The sequence below is a fragment of the Bubalus kerabau genome, chromosome 8 (assembly GCF_029407905.1).
Source record: "Bubalus kerabau isolate K-KA32 ecotype Philippines breed swamp buffalo chromosome 8, PCC_UOA_SB_1v2, whole genome shotgun sequence".
NCBI lineage: Eukaryota > Metazoa > Chordata > Mammalia > Artiodactyla > Bovidae > Bubalus > Bubalus kerabau.
The window spans coordinates 80,971,331-80,985,575 of NC_073631.1; the positions used below are offsets into that span (position 1 = coordinate 80,971,331).

The 14,245-nt window shown below is 41.6% G+C and overlaps 1 protein-coding gene across 1 annotated transcript in view; it reads right to left on the reverse strand.

Annotated features, from left to right (window-relative positions):
* Window positions 1–14,245, reverse strand: part of HECW1 (HECT, C2 and WW domain containing E3 ubiquitin protein ligase 1) — a 483,654-nt gene that overhangs the window by 211,363 nt on the left and 258,046 nt on the right. Inside the window, exon 5 of the mRNA XM_055590733.1 lies at window positions 11,555–11,649. Coding sequence (XP_055446708.1) covers window positions 11,555–11,649 — 95 coding nt within the window. The remainder of the gene's footprint in view (window positions 1–11,554; window positions 11,650–14,245) is intronic.

A 14,245-nucleotide genomic window follows, 5' to 3' on the forward strand; every position in this document is an offset into this window, starting at 1 on the left:
ATCATGTGGCCAAAGTACTGGGGCTTCAGCTTCAGCATCAGTCCCTCCATTGAATATTCAGGACTGATTTCCTTTAGGATTGACTGGTTTGATCTTCTTGCTGTAAGGGACTCTCAAGAGTCTTCTCAGCACCACATTTCGAAAGCATCAATTCTTCAGTGCTCAGCTTTCTTTATAGTTCAACTCTCACATCCATACATGACTACTGGAAAAATCATAGCTTTGACTACACAGACCTTTGTGGGCAAAATGATTCTGTTTTTTAATATGTTGTCTAGGTTTGTCACAACTCTTCTTCCAAGGAGCAAGCATTTTTAAATTTCATGGCTGCAGTCACCATCGGCAGTGATTTTGAAGCCCAAGAAAATAAAGTCTGTCTCTGTTTCCATTGTTTCCCCATCTATTTCCCATGAAGTAATGGGACTGATTGCCATGATCTTAGTTTTCTGAATGTTGAGTTTTAAGCTAGCTTTTCACTTTCTTCTTTCACCTTCATCAAAATGCTCTTTAGTTCCCCTTCATTTTCTGCCGTAAGGGTGGTGTCATCTGCATATCTGAAGTGAAGTGAAAGTCGCTCAGTCCTGTCCGACTCTTTGCGACCCCATGGACTATACAGTCCATGGAATTCTCCAGACCAGAACACTGGAGTGGGTAGCTGTTTCCTTCTCCAGGGTACCTTCTCAACCCAGGGATCAAACCCAGGTCTCCCACATTGCAGGCAGATTCTTTAACAGTTGAGCCAGGAGGGAGGTCCCTGCATATCTGAGGTTATTGATATTTTTCCTGGCAATCTTGATTCCAGCTTGAGCTTCGTCCAACTCATGTCATGTTTGGGATATTTTAATTAATTTTTGATGGCTATGAGGCTCAACAGGGAACAGGAGCAGCCAAGGATGGAACCCAGGTCCCCCACATTGTAGGCGGATTCTTTACCAGCTGAGCCACTAGGGAAGCCCTATTGTTTCATGAAACAACATGAAACAATTTCATGCATGGCTGCATGAAACAATAGTGCAGCCTTAGAGCATGGTCTTGGTTCTGCCTCAAGGGATACTCATAACAAGATCTTTGAGCTCTTTACAGAATTAAAACCCTCAACAAATGGAAGATTGTCAGCATTCTTCATTCTAGAAAAGACTACCTGAGGCCAGACTAATGGAACCAGAGAAGCTCATCAAGAGATTACTTGATACTAGATCAAAGGAGTGCAGGCCCTGCACATACCCTAATCTTAACAGCAACCCCACCCTTTGAACTATTACTCTAAAACTCCTCACTAAATCATCCTTGGTTGGAACACACAGTTTTTGAGGGGCATGAGCCTGCTGTGATCTTCTCTGCCTGGCAAAGCAATAAAGCTAATCTTTTCTCCTTCATCCAAAACTCTTTCTCTGAGATTCAATTTGTCACTGGTGCACAGAGGCCAAGTTTTTGTCATCAAGTCCATGGTGGGCCCCAGGCTGAGAAGCCTGAGTTTAGAAAGCACAAGACAGAGGCAGAGAACTAATCTGGAGGCAGCCGATGAGAGTTTTGACAATATGATTAGGACAGAGGGGAGAGGAGAGGCTTGTACCATTAGATAGTAAAGGGGTAGAACTTGGTGACTGATTAGAAGAGGGTGTTGAGGAAAAGAGAGGAGTTCCTTTGGCTGATCTCTTTCTTTGTACTCTGAATTTAGAATCACTTTCTTACAGACTATAAAATTCCTCAAAATCACTGTCCTTCAGACCTAGTTTTTGTCATTTATTGCCAGTAAGTCCAGCTAAGGATGGAAGAATGACAAGAGTTTGGTCTTTGTGTCTAAATCTATGTGGCTGAAGGGGGAAAAAAAAACCTGCTTTAATTCTACTTATTAAAAATAGCTATTAAATTAATGTATTGCACGTGATAGTGTATTTATGTCAATACCACATTTTCAATTTATCCTACCCTCCCCTTCCTCTGCTATGTCCACAAGTGCATTCTCTACATCTGCACCTCCATTTTTTCCCTGTAAATAGGTTCATCAGTACTGTTTTTCTGGATTCCATATATATGTGTTAATATACGATATTTGTGAAGACCTAGAGGGGTGGGATGTGGATGGAGAGAGGAGCAAGACAGAGGGGATATATATATATATATACACACACACACAATTATGACTGATTCATGTTGTTGTACAGCAGAAACCAACACAACATTGTAAAGCAATTATCCTCCAATTAAAAAAAATAATGTACTGCAAAGTTTTGGGTAAATTAAATCATAGGAAGTATGTCAGCTGCCTTTCCATCTGGGTCAGACAGTCTGATCAGTGGAAGACAAGGGCTGCATTTTGCACAGAGCTCTTTGCAGCCACCCACTCCCTCTGACTAAACAGACAGGCAATGTGAGGGCTCACCCGGGGAGGGATGCGCATGGCTCAGCTACAAGAGTGTGTGGTGAGACTGTGACAATATTTACTCCTTGAAAAATGAATGATGCTCCTGAAAAGATGCCTATACATTGATTTTACTTTCATACAAACTATCTCCTCAATGACTTGCTTTAAAATTTCTAAGGTGTATTTTAAAATATAAAAATGTGTTTAGGTTCTAAGCAAAATGTGTGTCTCTCTCTAGGGCAATGTCTGCTGTCCCATGACATGGCACACAGGTCTTCCATGAAAAACTAAGAAAAGCCCACTTAGGTCCACAGATGCCCAGGTACTCTGCCACGTCAGGGCCCTCACACCCCCATGGCAGAAACGGCTGCCCTCCCCTAGATACATCGTGGAGGTTCCTCCTCCCTACAACTTGCTGAATGATGTGATGAGTGGGCACCTCCCTTTATCTCATATCTGGAGGGGAGTTCTTACTCTTTCATTAAATACTGGTCAGCATCAAGAACCTGTTATCTCTCCTCTCTGCCTTTCCAGGGGCTGTGTGGGAAGCCCAGGCCCACTCTCTGGTTGCCTACATTGTGATCTTCTAAGACAATGTCTCTAAGCAACAGACTCATTTGGGCACAAGAAGTAAACTGAAGTACTTCTGGTCTAGTTCTTCTCTCACAAATATTTATTAAACTACAATCCACAGTTCAGCCACCATTTTGAACTATTCTCCATCCATCCCACAGGTACTTTTTATGGGACAGTGATTTCCTCTTAAAATACCCTGAATGAAGGGATTAAACCCATTCTTACAGGTACAAACTCATTATTTTTGGCACTTTTAATTTTTCTGTATATTGTCCAAATATGCATTCAGCTTCTCTATATGATACTGATACTGAAATCTATGTATTTTTGCAACCAGAGAGCTGGAGGAGACCCACAGAGAAACAGGATTTGCTCATGAGACTCATAATACCAATCAATTCTTACTGTATCCTCACTACATGCTGGGCCAGTGCTGAGAACATCCCTGGCATCACTTCATCTCATCCTCACATAACCTTCTAACAGTCCAATGAAACAAATCCTATTTTTATCATCCCTCTATACTGCTGTAGATTCAGAAATGGAGCCTCCCTCAGAGAAGTTAAAGGCCACCAAGTTAAAAGGCCAAGCCAGGGCCTCAAACCATACCTATTGGGTACAAGTGTTTTATGGATGGCCTGCCACATGCCAGGTATTATTCTAGCTGGTGCTGGGAACCAGCTCTGAATAGGACAGGCAAATGCATCCTTGATCTTAGAGGTTATACTTTAATAGGGGGACTAAACACACAGAAACTGCACCATGAGCACCACGAGTGAAAACAAAGCATGATGGAGCCTGGAGAGTGCCTGTATGTGTGTGGAGACTCTCTTACATTGGGTGCTTACAGAGACCACTGAGAAGGTGACGTTGAGAAAAATCCTAAATGAAAAGATGCAGTAAGCCATTTCAATATCTGGGGGACATGTTCCTCACATGAAGAACAAAGGCCCTAAGAGCAGACTGGCTTGCTGAACTCAAGGGTGGGAAAGACAACCAGTGATACTAGAAATAGATGGAAAAGGAGGGGGCAGCAGTAGGCGGGGGCAGGCCACCTAGGACTGGAAGGTTATGGAAAGAATGTTGAACAGAAAAGCCAATTTTGAGCAGAAACATTATGTGATGAGCTGAGAAAGTTCCAACAGAGAGGAGAATTGGCTATGCAGGAGACAGATACTAATCTCAGGATCAGAGTTTCTTAGAAGGCAAGATGAGCTAGCATCCTATGTATAAATTGACAGTTTGACCCGGGACAGTGGGAATGAGAAGGAACAGAGCTTGTGAGCCCGCATTCAGGTAGGCTAGCGCAGTGGGCCATGTGCAGGCAAGCTGATCAGGGTCTGATGGCCTCTATTTTCTCAGCGAAGGAAAGCAGGTCATCATGGTGGAGAGGGGGCAGGTGCTATAGATTTGAGGAAAAATAAGAAAATATGAAATAGCCTTCTTTGAATGTGGGAAAAGTTGAGTGCTCCTTGGGAGTGCTAAAGGGCTCTTGAGATTTGTGGTTATAAAAATTCTTTTACTTCCTAGAACAAGGGTGGGCAAAATTGGGTTTAACCATGGTGGACTTTGCCAGGTGAGAGTGACAAAGAGATGAATGGGTCAGTGATAAGGCTAAAGAGGGAGGTGAAACGTGTGTGATTATGTAGTTAAGATCAAGAGACTTGGGGCAGGCCAGTGAGCTGCAAAGTGGGAAGAGGATGGTCTAAGAGTGGTATACTGGGATCTGAGAATTTGGAAGTGATGCAACCACTCATGTTGGGAAGACCTAGACTAGAACCGTGGGAGTCAATGGCTGAGGAAGGTTGGCCATAGGAACTGAGAGGCCAGAATGTGGGAGAGATTGTCTCTTTAATATGAATATGGAAGCCATCAAGAAATACAACAGAATTATCTCTTAGCTGCATTTTATAGTACAATTATGGATAATAAGAACAGTGGTCACTGATTTTTGTTCATGCCTTTATTCAGGATTAAACTTGTAGAGGATAAAACTCAGGACCCATAACTACCACATCTGGACCTTAATTCTACATGAGTAATTCTGATGGTCAGGAGTATAAATTCATTTCCTGGCATCTCTGTTTTACTGTTTAGGAAATACAGAGCAGTGGGGTATTTTCTCTAATATTTGGCAACAAACTCTTGTTAAATGAATGAGAAAAGTGTTAGTCCCATTTTAATTTGTGCAGCCCAAGTAAGAAGAAAAAATATGAGAAAATGATACTATACATTACTTTATTCCATTATTTCCCTACATTATTCAAGAAAAGATTTTAAGAGTAGGAATTGAGTGTGCAAAGGAATAAGGCAAAGAAATGCCAAATAACTTTTGGGGTTGGGTATGCTGTTGGCTTGAAAAAGCGCCTTTCCTGCCCTTCAAATGCCTACAGCTAGTAAGTCAGACAGCAGAGATTTGAATCCAGTTTTATTTGATTTCAGTGTGATCATCACTTCTTGCTCCTATTAGTTCAACAAAGTGAACTAATGTTCAATGAAGTGGACAGTATATTTGTGCTCGCGCATCCCTCCCTCCAAATAAGCAATAATTACCCCCAAGTCCTGCATCTGGAATGGAGGTTATCCATACCTTTCTTTTCAGCTCGAAGTGTTCTAAAAAGGCAAATTTGGGACATCTGAGGGCACAATGCAGAATCTTCCTAAGGCAGGTTATCTGAGAGAACTCTACCCATAAACCACATGGTTGTTTCAGGTTATACACAACTCTTTGAAATGTTAGTCTCCCAGTTGAGAAAACCTCCTTATTTCTCCTCACCAGTAGTCATTATGCCCTAAGAAAGCAAAATCACCTCATTTCGGCTAAGCCTTTAGAAAAAGGCAATTAAAGAAACTTACAATTGCTAGAAAGGGTCTAGAAAGAAAAAAGAATAATAGTTTCAAATAGTTTAAGAAAAAAATATTAGGTTAATGTTGACAATTTTAAGCAAGCAAGATTTTTTTTTTTGTCATTTGAAAGTGTAACACACACAAACCATACAGTTGGCTGAAAAATTAGAGAGGCTCCAATGAAACTCAGGGAGTCTTTAAAATAACCCGGTAGTGGCTATGTGCACATGCATCTATTTGGGTGCACAAATACCTGAACCCCTAAACTGAAGTATTAGTGCTAAGATTATACTAACCTCCTCTGAAATGCAGTCCTCTTTAGGTTCTGACAGAGCAGCCATTTTCGTCAAAGTTAGTTGTGGTCAAGAACGTGGGCAGGGAAACTGTCCACAGCCCTGGGGGAGGTATAAGAAAACTCTAGGGGTCAGACTCTGCTCTCAATCCTAGCGCTGCCTAATAATTCTGACTTACCCTTGGCTGAGCACAGACAGAGCCTTTACACCCTCACATGCCTGAGGACTTTACTCATTTAAGGGCTTCTGCTCCCTCTATTAAGAGCAACACAGACAAACTCCAAAGGAGAAAAAAGATTTATCTCTGTGATTAAGATGCAAGGATTGGCTTCTGAGTTTTGGGACTGCTTAATGAAAAAGCCCTGGAGAAGAACCCTAATCTAAAAGTGGGGACTCTGTCTTCCTCCCCAGGCAGCCCAATGGGCAACCTTAAATCCTGGGCTCAGTTCAGGTGGTTGAAAGGGGTCAGACCTAATGATCTACTAGACCCAAGATTAATTATTGCGAGGGGTAGGGGCAGCAACAAACCCTGGAGTAAGCACATTTGAGGGCTTGGCTCCTCGGGTCAGTCTTACAGATCATGTGTTTTGAACCAAAGAAATTAAAAGAGTCGAGTTAATCTGCCTGTTAATCAACCTGAACTTTGCTTTCTGCATAGACCAAGAAAGGCAAAAGCCCTGATGTCAATTTGTTGTACAGGATAACCATGGAACTTTTAATTATGTCTGAAAAGTGGCTGGTGTGGAAGTGGCCAGTGGAAGGCAGCCCTCTGGGTGTGAGGAGGAGACCACCTGGGCTGTGCTTCTCTCTCTGGCCAGCATCTCAACCAGTGTGGCTGGGGGCTATTTTCCTGCTTGAAGTAGGGGAGAACTTGGACCCTCCTTGCCAATCCCAGGTATCTCTGACCTACTGGTGCTCGACACACTGCCTTCATCACTCTGCTTGTGGGTCAGGTTTAATTTACTTACTTTCTCTCAGACTCTTTCCCTGAAGGAGTGCTTTTCCCAGAGTGTGACCGCTGAGTTGAACACTTGAGTTGAAAGGTGCAAATCTGGAGTCAGCATCTTTGTAATTTGAGATTTCTTATCCCTCAGTGAAATGTTAAAAAAAAAAAAAAAGCAAACTTTTTATAGAAAGGCCATTTAGAATTTGAAAACCAGAATGTTTGGCTAGACTTTCGTCAACCTGACGGCCATTTATCAGGCACTTTCTGTGTAAAAGCTCCAGTGCTGACTGGCTCTGAGGCCCATGGAGCCCAGGGGCTGGCTGGCCACCCTCTCCCCAGGACACTTGTTAACCTTACTCCAAAAGCCGGCTCCAAGGCCAGAGGCAATCAAAAGCCCTTCCTTTCGACAAGTTCCTGAGGCTCTTTTGAGTGGTGGAATTACAAGTGATATTTTCCTCTTTGTTTATAAGTATTTCCAAGGAGGATATACTATTTGTGTATTTTTTTAATGTTAAAAATGGTGATACCTTTTATACTTATTTTGGTCTTCATTGTAGTTCTAAAAATCTCTAGCATTTCATGGTTAGTATTATAATGGATGAGTATAAAGTTGGTTTATTGGATTGTATAGAAACAATCAAGTTGATGTAAAGAAAAACAATATATGTAACTGAATATATACATATATGTGTATATGCCTGCATGTGTGCTAAGCTGCTTCAGTTGTGTCTGATTCTTTGTGACCCTGTGGACTGTAGCCTACCAGGCTCCTCTGTCCATGGGATTCTCCAGGCAAGAATACTGGAGAGGGTTGCCATGCCTTCCTCCTGGGGATCTTCCTGAACCAGGGACTGAATCAGCATCTCTTACATCTCTTGCATTGGCGGCTTTTTTTTTTTTTTACCACTAGAGCCACCTGGGAAGCAAGTGTGTGTGTGTGTGTGTGTGTGTGTGTGTGTGCGCGCGCGCGTATGACTAGGGGAGACAGGAATGGTTCTTTTAGATCAGGGGTCTTCACCAGTGTTGTTTCATTAAAGAGTCCCAGAAAATAAGAATCAAATCCTTTGTGTGTGTGTGTGTATAATCACAGTTACCAGATAGACAGATGGACTATTACTGCTGGAACACAAGGACTGTGCAGCAGATGGCTGGGGTAGACTTTGTCAAGTCAGCCCAAGGAGACAGTGGGTCTCTGTTATGGACTGACTTGTGTCCCCCTACCAAATTCATTTGTTTACATCCTAACTCCCTATATTTGGAGACTGTGCCTTTAGAGAGGTAATTAATGTTAAATGAGGGCTTTAGAGTTGGGTCCTGATCCAATAGGACTGGTGTCCTTACAAGAACAAGAAGAGATGCCAAGGATTCAGGCACATAGAGAAAAGGCCATTTTTGTACACAATGAGAAGACAGTAGTCTGCAAGCCAAGAAGAGAGGCATCAAAAGAAACCAATCCTGTGAACACCTTGATTTGGACTTCCAGCCACCAAGCCACTGGGACATGATAGAATGGCCATACAGAAACAACTCTTCATAAGAGATCAGGGTGGCACCAGCAATCCTCAGTTTAAAAATGGCAAGCTGATTTTGGAAAAATTGAATAGCACTTCCCTTTAGAAACAGTGAGCTTAAGTCCACAGACCAAATGCAAAGGCAAAGTTCAAAAACTAAACTGAGTTCAGGAAGCAAAGGCTAGATTAAATTCAGCTCCACAACCACATAGCCAATCGTCACTTAACCAAAAAGACCCTTCCCAACTGTCTCACCAATATGCCATGAATCAATTAGAACAATACAAGTAAATCGCCTTTGAAGAATGCACCATGGTACAGAATAATAAAGGCCACCAGAAGTTTAACCATCACAAAACCCAACTGCATGTTAAAAGGTTGTCTTGCAGGAAAGTACATCCTCCCTTCTGCCATAGGACTCATCACTAATGAGGCAGTGGGAAGATTACGCTCCACTCCTGGCATCACATGGGCTTGGAGGTCAGGCTCTTGGATTAAGAAAAGAAACAAAAGTTGTGTATGGAAAGTACATTAAAGTGTCAACCCAAGTGTCTACTGATTTATACAAGAAAGTCACCTTGGAGAAGATAAGAGAAGAACAGTAACATGTCAGAGTGTTTCCAGATGTCTGCATTTTAAGCATAAGCCACGGGAGCAGACATGGGATAACGCGGTGGGGCCAGTGCTGACTCAGAAGCAGGCCAGCTCCTTAACATGCCTGTCAAACAACCTGCTGTTTCCTCTCCTCAGACCTAAGCCCTTGATTCTGATGTCACATCCCCTGGAAAGCCTAAGCCAGGTGACAAACTGATCTCATCTCAAAGAGGGCTTTTCCTCAGTGTCACCTTAGGCAGTTTTCCAGGTACCTGGCACCTTGTATTTTTTTAGGCTTAGGTTGTATACCTCTCTGATGATGTAGATCACATTTTGCATTAGTCTGAGGAGCAGGTTAAAACTGGAGTTTCCAGTAGGCTGAGTTCAGAGAAGCCAAATGCCCCAGAGAGCTTCCTCCAAAAAGGACTTCCCAGAAGATAAGAATTCACTGGAATTCCAGGGCTGGACACACCCATAGCAGCCCACCTGAGCAGGTGAGGAGCTCTCCTGTCTCATTCCAGCCTTGAGCCAGCAGGCCAGTCCCATCCCTGGGCAAGGCCCATCTTGGCTGAGGAATTCAGGCATCTGGGAGAAGCTGCCCCATCACTTGACTCGCTGTGCTGTGGCGAAAACCAGCCAAGCGTGAGGGGAGGGCTCTTCCTGAATCAGCTAGACTCTGCCTTCAGCCTCTTCTTTCTCTGTTGTGTGTTCAAAGCCTTCTTGCTTTGTCCACCTCGATATTCAGCTCCAGTTTCACTGCTTCTATTCTGTTGCTCCTCCTGCCTGGACAATTGGCTCCCCTCTTTGGGCGATGGTCCTTACAGATGGACCTGGAAGTTGGGCTCACCACTCTGGGGATATGTCCTCAGATTATCGCACTTAAGACTTCTGACCCACTCCATAAAGTGACAAACATCACATATAAGTAGACAGGGTGAGTGCAGGGAGAAATGGTAGAGCCAGTGAACAGTGTAGCTGGTCCCTCCTCTCTTCTCCCTGCCCTGCCTGCTGCGTGTCCCCTCATGGGAAGCCCTGGAAAGTCCTGTCCACCCCCAGCCTCCTTCTGCCCCAGCCCAAGTCCAGTTCTGCTTCACCTGTCAGGATGGAGGCAGACAGGCTCCTGGTTCCCAAGCCTGTTTGTCTTACTGCCCCCACTGAGGACTCAAAACAGTCATCTTTAGCACATGGAAAAAATGATTTGTGAAACAGCAAATGGTGTCTTTTGGAGCTGAGGTTCTTTCTAAATCATTCTTATTTCATTTCTCATTCAATTTCTCTTTCTTTTTACATAGGGGAAAAAACCCTCAAATCTTTTTTTACTTACACTAGTAAGTAAAAGTGATACTCTACTTACAAAGTCCTCAGTGGTTTCTGTTCAACTTTCCCCAGTCTGTCATTTTTAATTTATATGAAAGGAAAAGGGATGCCATTTGTAAGATTTCAGTTAGCCTCATCTGATGAATTGAGAACTAAGGTAAGAAGCAACACAAAGATAAAACCAGACTGTAATTTAGGAAAAGATAGCATTTTTCACCATAGTACTCAACAGAGCCACCAAGTAGGAAACAGTGTGATTTAAATCTCCAATCTTCAGCTAGCTAACTGTGTGACCCTAGGTATATCACTTAAATTCCTCGGTAAAATCACACTTTCCTCATTTATATAAAGAAAAGAAGAAAAGGACCAGAGATTCTAGTCTTTTCTAGGCCTATCACTTTCTAATTCTATGACTAAAATCAGTCTAAAACTTTAAATTCTATTCCAGAAATTTACCTTAAGCCTAAAAAATTTAAACATACAGTAATTTAAATATTTAACATCGTTGAATTTTAAAGATGTATTCCTAAGAGAGACTTTTATTCACTGCAATTACGCGTATGTGCTAAATCACTTCAGTTGTGTCTGACTCTTTACGACCCTACAGACTGTAGCCTGCCAGGCTCCTCTGTCCATGGGATTCTCCAGGCAAGAATACTGGAGTATGTTGCCACATCCTCCTCAAGGGGACCTTCCCAAGCCAGGGATCGAACCTGCCTCTCTTATGTCTCCTCTGTTGGCAGGTGGGTTCTTTACCACTAATGCCACCTGGGAAGCCCAATTATGTGTGAGTCTATTAGAAACATCTGGTTATCTAGTGAAGCCTGATATTTCTCTAACAAAATGTGGGATGTATGCATTCTGATAAGTTTCTTTGGGATCTCATTTCACTGCATGATTTTGAGATGTGCTTCTGTCTGTCTGAATCTATCATTATATGTATCAATATAGATATTTTCAGAATCTATCAATATATCTCCATATTTGTGTGGAGATTCCCCACCCCCAGCACACATACATTAAAACATAAGAACAGAATAGCAAAGTAAAGAAGCACCAGAGTTAGTTCTAAGAGGAGGACAAAAGAGGAGGACACAGGACTTACAGGAGCTGCTGAGTTTTTGACGGTGACGCTGGGGGTGGTGGCTCGCAAGGCTCCACTCACTCCATGGTAGTATTTGAAGCAGATCTTAGTTTCAGCTGAAAGACAAAAATAAAATGGGACTGAGAAGTAGGCTGTAACCCTGGGAGAAAAGGCCAGGGCCAGAGAGGACACCCCCAGGAACTGCCACCCAATTCCTCCCACCCAGGCAGCCACCCCTGACAGCCTTGCTTTACTTGTGGCCTCATGGTCCAACTTTTTTCTGAATGTGCATCATCAAAATTTGTTTTGGTCTTAGTGTTTTTTAACCCAAGGTCAATCTATCATTTAGACTTTTCAGCATTCATCCTATCCCATTAGAAGTTATTGCTTTTAAACCCTCAGTTTTAAGATTTTAGGTGATTTGGTGATCACTACCAGTCTGTTTCTTCTATAATTTTCTCTTATTGAATTCATTGTGATTAGTATGTTGGTAATTTGAAGGAAGACTTTGAGAAATTATGAAATACACAGAAGAGAGGCATATTTTCTGATGATGATCACTAGATAATAATGTGGAAACTCCATAACTTTTTAGCATTTTGTTTTGCAGAGGACAAAATCTGTGGCCAACTTGAGTTTGGTTCATTGGAAGGTGACCTGCTTTTCCCAATTAACTGTCAATAGGGTTTTTTTCTCTTTAAATTTGAAAAATTTATTGGGCTTTGTCTTAGTCCCTTATATTAATTTTGTCTGGAACAACATGCGGACTCTCCCAATTTGAGTTCTTGTTTCTCAAATCTGGGAATTTGTCTTCAATTATAATGTATTTAAAAATAATGTCTACAATTTTCTTAGCATTCATTTTAATATGTTCATTATGGAAAATATGGACAATGAAGCAAAGTATAAAAAACACTTTTAAGAGTGTGTTTTGCATACTTGAGTGTATACGCTGTATATAATAACACCTTTCGCTTTTTAAAGTAAATTGCTAATAAAGCATGTTCAACCATCTAAGGACCTGATGCTGGGAAAGACTGAGGGCCAGAGGAGAAGGAGGTGACAGAGGATGAGACGGTTGGATGGCATCGCCCACTCAAAGGACATGAGTTTGAGCAAACTCTGGGAGATAGTAAAGGACAGGGGAGCCTGGTGTGTAGCAGCCCATGAGGTTTCAAGGAGTCAGACATGATTTAGCGATTGAACATCAACCATCAATTCAAAGCTTTGTAGATAACATTCGTTGTTCTATGGAATCTGAATCAATTTGTAACTTGAAAATATTTTCCTCATCTTGGAAATTTGGGATTTTCCCTTAAAATTAATGCCTTTTTGAAAATTATTTTTAAGTTCAAATTTGTTCTCTATGATAATGGAGCCAAAATTGCTTCTTATCTACCAACACTCATTCTCCTTTTCATCCTTAATGATTAAATTTCAGTTTTATTTTGGGTAGTAATGCCCAGCTAAAGAACGTTTTGTAGCCTCCCTTGCAGATCACATTTATGCTCTTTGCCATTGTTATTTGGGGGTTTCTAGCATATGTAGCTGAACCTAAACCTAGATGATATAGAAAAGTTTCAATATATCATATAAAGCATATGAGAATTGCAATATTTTTCTTTAGAAGACAGGACTATATAAGGATTCTCCCTTTCTGTGGCCAAATTGCTTTCTACAAAGCACTGTATACTTTGACCAGAAAATGTAACTCTGATCAACTCTTTAATCCTTGCTAACATTGAATATTATCAATTAAATATAAGTTTAAAATAGCATCTCATTTTTATTCTAAAAGATTTTAATCAACTTTTAATTAGCCATTGAATTTAGTTTTTTTTTTTTTTAATCCATTGAATCGCAGTTAAGATTTCCCACTGCCAAATGCTTACCTTTTGTAGACATATTCTTACTTTACTTTAAAATATCAATATTTTAAATTTCCTTTCTTCTTCATCCTTGCAGTGCAGTGATTTTGCATATCTGTTGATTGCCTTTTAAGCTCTTGGTGGACAATCTTTTAACTTAGTTCCATATTCTCCAAGGCACCCCACATAAGGTCTACATACAGAGATCTATAGGTCTATACATCCTGATTACAGAAAAACCTGAACAAACTTTTTGGCTAAGTCAATATTACTGTTTTAGCCTGAGAGGCAGGTATTTTCTTGGGCTCCAAAATCACTGTGGATGGTGACTGAAGCCATGAAATTAAAAGATGCTTTCTCCTTGGAAGGAAAGCAATGACAAACCTAGACAGTGTATTAAAAAGCAGAGACTTTACTTTGCCTACAAAGGTCCATATAGTCAAAGCTATGGTTTTTCCAGTAGTCATGGACAGATAGATGTGAGAGCTGGACAATAAAAAAAGGCTGAGCACCAAAGAATTGATCTCTTCGAACTGTGGTTCGAAGAGAGTCCAAGAGCGTCCCTTGGACTGTAAGGAGATCAAATCAGTCACTCCTAAAGGAAATCAATCCTGAATATTCATTGGAAGGACTGATGCTGAAATTCCAATATTTTGGCCACCAGATGTGAAAAGCCAACTCTTTGGAAAAGACTCCAATTGAAGGCAGGAGAAGGGGACAACAGAGGATGGGATGGTTGGATGGCATCACTGACTCGATGGACATGAGTTTGAGCAAACTGCAGGAGATGGTGAGGGACAGGGAAGCCTGGTGCGCTGCAGTCCATGGGGTTGCAAAGAGTCAG